Source organism: Notamacropus eugenii, chromosome 5 (assembly GCF_028372415.1).
Source record: "Notamacropus eugenii isolate mMacEug1 chromosome 5, mMacEug1.pri_v2, whole genome shotgun sequence".
NCBI lineage: Eukaryota > Metazoa > Chordata > Mammalia > Diprotodontia > Macropodidae > Notamacropus > Notamacropus eugenii.
In genome coordinates this window covers 429,293,026-429,305,171 of record NC_092876.1, presented here as the reverse complement: position 1 = coordinate 429,305,171, position 12,146 = coordinate 429,293,026, and the positions used below count along the sequence as shown (strand labels likewise).

The 12,146-nt window shown below is 36.5% G+C and overlaps 1 protein-coding gene across 5 annotated transcripts in view; it reads left to right on the top strand.

Annotated features, from left to right (window-relative positions):
• The window catches only part of KDM6A (lysine demethylase 6A), a 251,094-nt gene that overhangs the window by 118,450 nt on the left and 120,498 nt on the right, over positions 1–12,146 (top strand). For all 5 annotated transcript variants that reach the window (XM_072615112.1, XM_072615110.1, XM_072615111.1 and 2 more), the window contains one exon: positions 6,910–7,030. In XM_072615112.1, coding sequence (XP_072471213.1) covers positions 6,910–7,030 — 121 coding nt within the window. The remainder of the gene's footprint in view (positions 1–6,909; positions 7,031–12,146) is intronic.

Genomic DNA, 12,146 nt, shown 5'->3' with positions numbered 1-12,146 from the left:
ATGAACTGTACGACTTGTTCAGGAAGTTTAAGTGGTTGGCCTGTTTAGAACAGAAAGCACTGTTATTTAGTAAGAGTAAGTGAAGTATTACATGAATGAAAATGTCCACTAGTGCTTGGTTAATCCAAAATTATGGTAAGTTTTTCATTATTTGGTATATTTTCATTTACTGAGAGGATCTCTATTTGTTCAGCAAACATTTATTAACTCCCTGTTTCCATATCCCCAGTGTCTGAAACACTGAATTTTGTGATAAAAATTGTCACTTGAGAGGCATCTCTCTGTGATAAAGAACTTTAAGGTTGTCATAGTTTTAAAACTCCCTTGAAAATAAAAATTGTTATTTTGAGCTGTATGTGTATCCGATCATCTTGATTTCCTTCTCAGAACCTATTATATCTATTTAAGTGAGTCATATATGTCTCCTGCTTTGAACAGTAATCCCAATAAGCAGTTCAAGTGACTGGGACACACAGGACATCTGTGAGTCCACACCTGTGGATTCCTATAGCACATAAGACATTTCAAATGATGGTGTGAACTCATTCCTCACTAGAGCGTACAGGTAGCTTAAAGGAAATCACGGAAACTCAGAAAAAAATCCTGGAGAAGCATAAAGTTGGGGTGGAGGGTGGGATTTGAATACTCATGGTGTCGAGATCATCATTGGTATATTACTATATGGATTCACAATCCATGTATGAGTCATGATAATAACAACAATAACTTGCATTTATATAGCATTTTGCAAAGGAATTAGGTGCTGTAAAATCCTTATTTTACAGATGAGGAAAATGAGGCAGGGAGGTTTAAGTCACTTGCACATAAGATAGGATTTGAACTCAGATTTTCCTGGATATCTTACACAGACTATCCACATTTATGTCACAAGCAAGTAGTTTGGATTGACTCAAAAGGAAATTTTAAAAAGAAGTTATTGTGAATGAGTCAAAAAAGTTGTTCAAGGTACATCATCAGGCATTCCTAGCATAGGAATATAGCATGCATATTCCCAGTGGTCACAGTAATGTAATAGATTTAGTACTTTAAACATTTGGCCATTTAAAAATTCTCAGAAAAAATATGATCTGACTTGTTAAAGAAAGCATCCCAGAAAACTGATTTTGTCTGAAAAGGGGTAGGCAGGTGCTATAGTCATTGGCTCTGCCCCATCCCCATTTGCCATCTCAGATTGCAGTGACTACCCCAGATTCAAAGTAAAACACTAAAACTCATGAGCACCATGGGTACTCATGCTCAGGGGTATGAGTCATTTAACTCAAAGCAAAGCAGTTTGATGAAATGGTGTAGCATGATCAGTAATAAGGAAATATTCCTTCTATAAACTTGCGTTGAATTCTCCCATAAATAAAATATAGCTTCAGTTGGAAGAGTGGTGGTATACACGAAAAGATTATGCCGCTGGGGAGTTTTGTACTTGGGAAACACATGTGGCCAAGTTGCTGCAGAGCCTTGTTGTTTCTCTTTTAATGGTGTCCTCATACTATTTTTCCCTGGGTTTGCTTCTCTGCTTGGTACATTGTCTCTTATGCAAGATGCTGTCATAAATTAGGTAGGTGAGGTGAGAAAGAAATCCCTTGGACCCTAGAAGAGGTTGTATTGCTAATGTATTTTTGCTTCATTTGAAGCTCTTTCCCACCCATTAATAAGCCCATGTGATCTGCTTAAATCACATGGAAGCTTAAGTCACTTGGTGGGAGGAGCTTTCTGAATGTGTTAACAGGAAGGATGGAGCAGAGCTGGGAGGCAGTTGGTAGGAGCAGTTAAGGGGTTAAGGGTAGAGGAGAGAGGACAAAGGCAGGCAGGTATAGCTAGTGTTGTCAGTGTTTGCTTGTGAGAAGGCCCTGGGGTGGGGAGTGGAGGCTTGGGAATGGCTTTGTCCCCCTCAGTGCTAATGTATTGACTAAGATGGATTTGGCTTTTTGGTTTTAGGTTTTGTCTTTCTGGTGTGTGAATGTTTTTTTTTTTTCTTTCTGCCTTCTGTATGGAGAGTCTATTAGCTGCCGTCAGTGCTGTGAATATTACCTTGATGATTCAGGGGTGTAAAAGAAAGTAGATCTGAAAGCTGAATTCTGCATCCAGCTGTCTGCTGTACTTTCAGAAATGACTCCCTCAACTCATAAAGCCCTCCCATTTCAACTGACTAGATATAGCTCAGTCCTGCCCAGCATATGGCCCTCAAGGATTTTGGGTGGCCCTCAAAAAATGTAGAGGATATGACAGAAAGTAAAGATGTAACGAGTGCCTTGTCTGCGTCCCACTTAACCTGCCTTCTGCTAGTCAGTATTGTGCCTACCATGTAACTTGGAAGTTGAGTTGTGCTTGCTTCTGTGCACTCTTATTTGTCGTGTTATCATCAGTCTGTCTCCTCAGAGAGGAGTGATTTCATAATAAATAAAAATCTTAAGTAATAAGTGTTAATTGATATTAATTGAAATTTATCTTTTTAAAAGTATGGTTTATTTGTAAAATAGTTTAATCATAAATTATACTTAAAAATCTATCTGCAATCTGAAAAAGTTTAGCCTATTTAAATTTTGGCCTGTGTAGATCTGATTTAGCTTCTAATCTGATTAGTTTTTTAAAAGGCCAGGATTCTTTAACCATACATTTGACTAACTGCTCTCTAATTCCATCAAATTGATGTCTTCTTTTAGGATTATTAAGTATTAAGCTCTCCTTTATATTTTAACTATAAGCTGTGAATAGATGACTTGAAGGTTTTTACTTTTGACTATAAACACACCCTATTCACTAAACTATAATAGCTCCCTATCCACCTCCAGGATCTTAAATCCTCTGTTTGACATATAAAACCCTTCATAACCTAGTTGTTTTCACCTCCTGTACCCCCATCCTTTCATTTCTTCTTACAGCCCAGCCCCCACCACTCCCTTCCCTCACATGCTGTGCCATTCAGTAACACTGGCTTCCTTACTATTGCTTTTCAGTGACTGCTCCCCTAACTTGGGGCTTTCATTCCTCATGACCACTTCCTGTCTTCCTTCAAGGCTCATCACCCAAAATTTCACTTTCTCTAGGAAGCCTTTTCCTTTGTTGATTATGATTTCTTTATCCTATGTGTATAGCTTGATTTTACTTATTTTTTTTATGTTGTTGCTCCTATTAGATTGTAAGCTCTTTGAGGGCAGGAACTGTGGTTGTTGGGTTTTTTTTGTCTGTTTGCTTGTTTTGCTTCTGTATTTCCAAACACATAGGAAAGTGCCTAGCATAACAGGTCACAGTAAGCCCCTCAAGGTTTTTCATCCTTTACAAGATAAAAAATGATCTATTAAAAATCTGAAATGAATTGACCTTTACAAAATACAAATGGGACTGTCTTAATATAATATAATATATATATAATATAATATAATAACTGTTCTTTACATTCTGTAATGATATCACTTAGGCTTGGAGGAACTCAGTTGTTAAATCCTCACTCCTCTGTTTGCCATTGCTACCACCACCACATTAGTGCTTTCTTTTTATCTATGAACATGTGGAAGTGAGGAGGGACTATATTTCAAACCTGGGCAAGAGGGTGGGCAGCCAGTACAGAGGCACAGAAGTGGTAAAAAGGGAAGAGCTAGAATGGAAGGAATCTTAGTGGAGAAGGGACCTGTCTTACTCTCAGGCAATACCACTAGCTGCCTGTGATGGGCAATTGATTAAGCCCAAGAGCAGCCCAGAAATAGGAGGTGTCTTTTATACCCCCAACCCCCATCCCCTTGCAGCTTGGCTCCTATTGCCATTATTCAAGAGACTAAGCCCTGTAGAGATGGAGCCCATCATCCCCACCACCACTCATCACAAATGATCACGTAGGCTAGGTTGTCAGTCTTGTGCAGCTGCAGTGACAAGCAGGGAGAGGCAGACTAGCCAATCTACCTGATAGCCGCGAGGAGTACTAATCTTAAATAAGGAAGGGTATACCTTATTCAAGAGAAATGAGATAGGTGTCAGGCAGCTTTGGAATAGGGAAGCACAGACTATTAGAAGATTATATTTAATGAAGAAATCCAGAACCCAGAAGGGTGAAACATTATGGAGGTGTTATCGTTGGAATGTAGTGTAGATCATTTGAATACAAAGAGGAAATAGAAGAGTTCAGTAATTAGATCTCAAGTTTGATACAAAATCATGGTATATAGAACATCTTAACTGGATAAGCACTGTGCCAAAAAGAAAGTTGTTGTTTGTTGTTCAGTTGTGTCTGACTTGTTTGTGACTCCATTTGATATTTTCATGGCAGAGATACTGGAGCACTTCTCCATCTCCTTTTTACATATGATGAAACTGAGGCAAATGGAGTTAAGCAATTTGCCCAGGATCCCACAGCTAGTGAGTGTCTGAGGCTAGATTTAGCTCAGGAAAATGAGTCTTCTTGACTCCCGACCTGGCATTCCATCTACTTTGCCACATAGTTGTAGTTAATAATTTCCTCATCTAAAAATATGGACCATATATAGATGACATAAAAACAAAAACTATCAAAAATACACTTTTTTTTTTAAATCAAGGAAATAATAGAAAATTCCAAATCTGATTTTTGTCTGTAGGGAGAAACAATTGTTGGAGCATGGAAATGATGGAGAACTTAATTCTCTTTCAATTCAATAAAGTTTTATTGTGCACCACATACTGTAGGAGACATAGAAGAACATCATTCCTGCCCACAAGAATAGATAAAGAGAAGATATGACATGGCCCCTAAATTGTCAAAGAGCAAAGGAAAAATAATCTGCACCTCAAGTTAGCCCAAGAGGGGTGGGAAGATCTAAAGAATTAAATTTTGAATACTCAAAGAGAGCCAAAGCCGATGAGGCAAAAAGGAGCTCTGCCTAAAAGAGACTGTTGTGGACGCACAGAGACCTCATCAGTTGAGATTTTTAGGTGACATCCAGAAAGCTGAAACAGGGGTGAGTAATAGAGGATGAATTAGTAAGAATGCTACAAATATTATAAAAAGAAATAGCAGCAGAAATGCCAAAGCTCAGAATGAGCTCATTTAACAAAAATATATTTTATCAGAAAAAAGGGTAATACGGAAATGGGTATAATAGTTAATGATGGCAGTCTGATGAATAGCTTTTTTGCTTTTTTCTTTGTCAAAGTGAGTGATCTGTGAACCATAAAGTATAGCACAAAACTGGATTAATAGGGTAAATTCAAATCTTGTGGTTCAGATTAATTGCATCCCCTGAAGTGGATGAAGTGATTGCTGAGTCAATAATCTTTTAAAGTTCATTATTAACAAGAGAGGGTACTGCAGAACTTGAGAAAGAGAGTTGAAAGAATTGGAAGTGTTGTGCCTGGAGGACCAAAGACTTAGGAGAGATAGGATAGCAATTTAGTTACTTGAAGGTTGTGTGGGAAAAAGGATTCATTTTCTTTTGTTGGCCCTGGCGTGAGTAATAAAAGTGAAAGAGGTAAATTCAGGCCATAATGTAAGGAAAATGTCCTAAAAAATTAGACCTGTCAAAAACTAGAATTGGCTCCTTAGCTAGGTGATGGCATATTTAAGCAAGTTTAGAATGTTCAGTTATTGAATGTTTTGTAGCTGTGTTGTTTTAAATTTAAAAAAAAAATCATTGTATGGGCCATACTAGATGTAGACTGAGGTCCTCTCTGACCCAGAAATTGTGATTCTCTAAATTTTATATTTAATTTGCTTCATTTGATTTTTCTTTTCTCTCTTTGCTACTGGTCTCCTCCTCTTTCTCAGTTGTCTATTCTATGCAATCTGTTTTACTTCTTATCCCTCTTCATTTGGGCTGCCAGGAATACTCAGTGATCTCCATGGGTAGTGTTTAGCTCTGTAGAAGTATTTATTTGGGTGGTATGCAGTGCTTAGACTATTGACCCATATGCTGGCCTTTGGGTAAATTAATTTGAGCTCACAGAAATTATTATCTAGAGCATTAAAAAAGGAAAAAGAAAATAAAGAAAATCTAGTTATGCCAATTATGACCAAATGGACCTAATATCACATTTTTATAAAATGCTTTAATTTTGCCATGTACCTTCCATATTTGAGACCTTCAGTGACTTGCACCCCATGACTAGCAGGGTGAGTCATGCATGAGAGTCTCCTGGTGCTAATCCTTGCTTTTGACCTCCTGCACCTACTGCCTGATCTACTGCTTTTCCTTCATGGTATATGGAAACAAAAAAGCAGCTCTCATAAGAACTTTCAAGTGAAGGATCAATAAACATAAGCTAGTTCCTGGTCTATCTCCTTTTAAAACACATTAGGGAAAGGGAAATATAGCAATGATTTAAAAAAAAAAAAAAAAAAAAAAAAAAAAAAAAAGGAAAGAAAAAATACCTGGGAAAACAGTTGTTTCCATAAATTTTTTTAGTTCCTAAATGATTTTCTCGAGACATTTTATGAAAAGGGAATCAAATAATTAGAAAATGATACTTTTCCTGAAACTGGTAATCAGTATCTTGACATTTTTTTAGTGTTGAAAACACTACCATTGGCTACCATTTCTGTCACCCTTATAGTCTTTCCATTTTGTTCTTCTAGAAACCTTTTGCAAGATATTTGTATCACCATTTTATATGAATGAAGTCGTAAGGATTTCTTTTCTTCTTCAAATTCCTGTAGGAAGTGGTGGGGTCTCAAGGTACTTTTTTGTAAACTCCATAGTTTATAACTAAACAGGAGGTGGTATGGTACAACATAAAGAACTAGATCTGGAGTCAGGGGACCTAAATTACTACTCAGTGACCAAAACAGTGCTTTGCATGTGGTAGGTGCTCTACAAATATTGAATTAAAAATGGTATTGAATCAAAAATATGATTTATACTGTACTCCTTAGCAAATACATGCACGTAAATTGCAAAAAGTGATATCTTTTCTGTCTATTTGTTTCAGGGCAATTAAAGCATTTCAGGAGGTGCTTTATGTTGATCCCAGCTTTTGTCGAGCCAAGGAAATTCATTTACGGCTTGGGCTTATGTTCAAAGTGAATACAGACTATGAGTCTAGTTTAAAGGTAGGTTCTTGGGTTCTATTTCCCTACCTCCAGTTAAAATTGTTATTTTGTATAGTTTCTTAAATGTGCCTAATGTTTGGAGTTTATATTAGCATTTCCGGTGATTTACTTGTTTATTTTTAGCCAAGGACTAAGATATTCAGAAATAAGTATTTTAGGATCCTTTATCACAGCAAAAAAAACTCATTATAGAAAAATATCTGACTTTGATCATCAGGAAAATGTGATTTTCAGGGGATTAATATGTCAAGAGCCATGTTTGAGAGTAGAAATTAAATTTTAACAGAAAATCATACATTTTTAAGGACTGCATTCTCTTCCATAGGATTCCTTGTTCTCCTCATTAACATTAATTTGTATTAGTACAAAATATTGTTTCTTGAATTAGAAGATTTGAAGGGAAAGAGTTGTTTCATTAGTCAAGGAAATAGCTAAATTTCTCTTGACTAATGGAAATAATATGTACTTAGACTTATGAGAATTTCATAGGTTGTGATATTTCTAAATTCTTGAACTAAAATTTTTTTTTACTAAGTTATTTTCTTATAAAGGAATTTGTTTAAGATATATCTTACAAGGGCCCTTCCTGTTATCATTATCAAAAAGCAGTTAATGAACACTTAATTTCCCACATGCATTTTCTAGGAGTAATTGTCATTATCTTTTTGAATTATAAACCTTAGGTACACAATATTGATTCTCATTGTCTCTCTCTCTTTCTCTCTCTCACATACACACATACAATAAATATCCAGTTCAATAAAGCATAAATGTCAGTAGAGAGGACAGTATTTAGGACATGGTACTAAAGAGGGAGACATTTAAGGGAGAATAAATTAAGGTGTTGACAGTATGATAAAGAATTGTAGGACAACCATTAGCGTTTTCTTAGGGAAATAATGAAAAGTGCAGCAAAGACTTCATGGCGTTATGTTGTCAGCCCATGATTCACAGGAATTCTGAAAGCTTGGGAAGGGAGAGAAGTAAGAAAAAGACTTGGTTTTATGAAAAAGTAAGCTTCTTTATAGTGTTCTAGATTGAACTTTGCCAAAGTCTCTGTGCACAAATTCCTTTTGTGTAAGCCGTGTAGAAATTAAACAAACCTTAGAAGGATTTTGTATCTATTAGTCTCTCTTTTCTGTACATTTTTTTTCTGGGATGGAAAATAAATTTCTGATTATTGCTTAACTTTAACTCAATATTCTTCATCCAAGTAGAGAATTGAGATCATCAATCATTTTTACTAATTTTCCATGAATGTATATAAAATTATTGCTTTTAACCAGACCAGATATGCATTTATGGTAGGTTTTGCTGTTCTTGCATTCCTTAAAAATAAAAAATCTCTGCGCTTTAAAATACACTTACATTTACACACATATGTCTTCCATATATACAACCAGCAAATCTCTTTGAGAAGAGATTCTTAACCTGGGTCTATGAACACGTAATTGATTTTGTTTATAACATAGTGCTGTACACACCTAATCTTTACACACTTACAGGCATTGAGACAAGGTGTCAGTATCTCAAAAGTTTAGTGAATTCTGCTTGAGCTCACATTAGTCCTTTTCACCTTGCTCCTCACCTTTTTATCTCAAGATATTTCTCCTCTCTTGAATCCATAGTACTGTATTGTGTCTTGCACAAACATACTTCTGAATGAAGGTAGAGGAAGTTACACAACCATCCTGACTGGATCCATTACATAATTGCATTATATAATCTTAGCTGGGTCCTCACGGCTACTAGGCAGTCCTAGTCTAAGTTCCTTATCAACTCTCCCTCCCACACACTCTCACAGCTGAGAACCTTGCTTATTTTGTACAGAAAAAAGACCATTCACAGTGAGCTCTCTTCACCTCTTTTTGTCATTTCCTATCTCAGGTGACTCCTGCCACTTTCTCCTCCTTCACCCTTAACAAGGCTAACCTCTCTTCCTTCCTGAAAAGCGTCCTCACTTTGACTCTTCTTAGCATCCTCTCTCTTGTGGTCAAACTTTTCAAAAAGACCATCTACAATAGGTGCCTCTGTTTTTTCTCCTCTCACGCCCCTACAGTCTGGCTTCTGACCTGGTCATTCCCCCAAACTGCTCTCTCCAAAGTTACTAACAATCTCCTAGTTGTCAAATCCAGTGGCCTTTCCTCGATGCTCATTCTCCTTGATCATTTCTCCTCCTTGATACTCCCTCCTTTCTAGGTTTTTGGGACACCATTCTCTCTATCCTGTTTACTGCATCCTCCTCCTCCATGACTGCATGCTCTAACTGTAGGTTCAGTTGTGAGCCCTCTTGTGATCTCTTTACCTCCAGTGGCTTTAATTACAACATCTGTTCTACTGATTTTCAAGCCCTCTGTTTCTTTAACAGTATGGCTTCTAAATCTTGTATGACCTTGTCTGTGATTCCATAGTTTTGAATGATTTCTTTCTGACTGCTTTTGATGTATTTTCTCTTTGATCCACTTGGGAACTCTGGAGTTTGGCTGTAAAATTCCTGGGAGTTTTCATTTTTAGATCTCTTTTCAATTTCTGTTCAGTTTTCCTTTATAATGTCTTGAAATATAATGTTTATATTTCTAATATTGTTTCTTGATGTCTCATAGATAACTATCTTACACTTGCCATTTCTGATTTTTAAGGAATTATTTTCTTCAGTGAATTTTTGTGCCTTTTTTTTACCATGCTGTTAATTCTCTTCATAATTTTCTTGCCCAAGTTTTTCCTTTTACTTGCTTAACTTTTTTCCCAGGCATTCTTATTGGTCATGTGTCCAAATTGCATTTTTTTTTTTTTGAGACTTTGCATATAGCTATCTTTATGCAGTCATCTGCCTGCACCAAGTCTATCCCCTCTCCAATCTATTCTCTATTTTACCTACTAAAGTGATTTTTCTAAAATATTGTTCTGATCATGTTACCCCACCTACTCAGTGAGCTCCAGTGGCCCTCTGTTGCCTCCAGGATGATACAAAACGCTCTGTTTGGTATTCAGAGTCCCCTCCTTTTTCTAGTCTTCTTAGACCTTATTTCCTACCACATACTCTAAAATCAAGTGACGCTGATGTCCTGGTTTATTCTAATAAGAATATATATTAGAACTATTCTTTATAAACTTTTTGTAATAGAAGCATTTTCTGTATTGTAAGTATATTCCATTGAAATATCTTTAGTTCTTTGATAATTCTCTTCAGTTTTCGATTCACTTTTCTAAAATTAGGTGTTATTTTTTTCATAGTGGTGAGCTTCTTTATATCTGGGCATCTTTTACATATCTCAAAATTTGACCCATCATCAGTTTTCTTTTCCTGATTATAATTGCATGTACATCATTGATTTCATTTCTAGCTATTAATTTAGAGGATCCAAGTTCATATCCTGCCTCTGATTTCCCCTAGCTTCAGTTTCTTTATCTCCAGAATAAGATAATTGGACTAGGTAGCCTCCTGGGGACCCCTCTATCCATTATCTTTTAATGCTATGAATATGTGAACATGTTTATTTTGTACTTATTAGTTGCCAAGCATTGGGGTTACAAATACAATCCCTGTCCTCAGAGAGCTTAGATTCTATTAGGGCAGTCTATATATATGGAAGTGTAGTTCAAGTAAGGGATATTTTGTATGGAAAAGGAACAGTTGCAGAGTTGAGATGATTATGATTCATTGGTCATATATTTGCCTCTAGGTAGGGTACTGTGAAGCTTGACTTTAGACGTTGTTTAAAGTCTTATTTCAAAAGAAATAAAAATCATTAAAGTGACATTTTACTACTCTGGTTTTGTTATATTTTGTTATATTTCTCACTATTATATGTATTACTACCTCTGGAATGATTTTCTAAATCAATACTGGACTAACAGATTGGGTTATTGGAGGGTGTTTGAATTCTTAGGATCCTCAGGGATAGTTGTAAGTGCTTGAGATTTCTATTAGTCTGTTCTGCTATAAATGTATCTGTTCCTAAAAATGACCTTACAATACAAAACCTTAAATAGTGGCCTTGACCTTTCTTTGAAACTGTTGCTTGAGTTGGTAAAGCTGCCAATATCAATGGCTATGTAGCATCAGTATGATTCAGAGGACATGGCCTTTTGGCTGTGGTGGAAAGTGAGATTGAGAATGACCATCCTCCACATATAGCTCCTACTGCACCAAAAGATATATAATAAATAGGACATTTTTCCCTGGGGAAAAAACCATGGAGTTGAGTATAGCCTGTGAGCTATTGTGAAATAGTGCATTTTCTGCTTTTTCATTGTTTCTTATGAATGAATTCATATGTGTCTCCTTGAGAATACTTCAGAATTTTCTCTTATGCTCGTGTGTGTGTGTGTGTGTGTGTGTGTGTGTGTGTAAGTGCGCGCGCACACTGGAATACATTTGTATTATCAGAACTGACTGTTTGCTCAGAATCCCCATCCTTAATATACACTGATTAGTAACATAGTGACTGATCTGGAAGGCCTCTCTTGAAGCTTGAGAAAATTGGATCCAAACTTACAAAACAACCCCCTGCACTTTGTTGGTCTGGGGCACTTCTTTGTCCTGTGTATCCTTTTCTCCATTTGAGTATTTCTCCAAGTTCACTTCTATATGTAGTGTAACTAATGGACAAGTCAGTCCTTTGATCCGATGATTTCATCTCCCTATTGGGCTGGATCATTGTACAGAGTTGCAGCCGGATTCTAGTTAGGATGTTTTTTGGTATAGCTCACAGTATCACAAGTTATCTGTGCTCTCCCATATGAGGATAATTATTCCAGAAAAAATAAAAAACAAAGACAAAAATTGTTCTTGGTTGCTGTTGTTCAGCTGTGGCTGATACTTGGTGGCACTCTTGAACCCATAGCATGTCAAAATGGCTAACATACTGGGGTAGTTTGCTAGTTCCTTTTCCAGTGGATTAAAGCAAAGAGGTTAAGTGACTTATGTAGGTTCATATAGCCAAATGTCTTGAGGCTGAATTTGAACTTAGGTCTTCAAGATTCCAGGCCCAATGCTGTATCCACTGAACCATCTAGCTGCCTCCTAGCTGTACTTCGCTTCTGTGCTGCTTATGACAAGCAGTTCTTGTCATTTGAAAGCATCTAGGGAAGAAACAGATTTCTTTCACTCAAA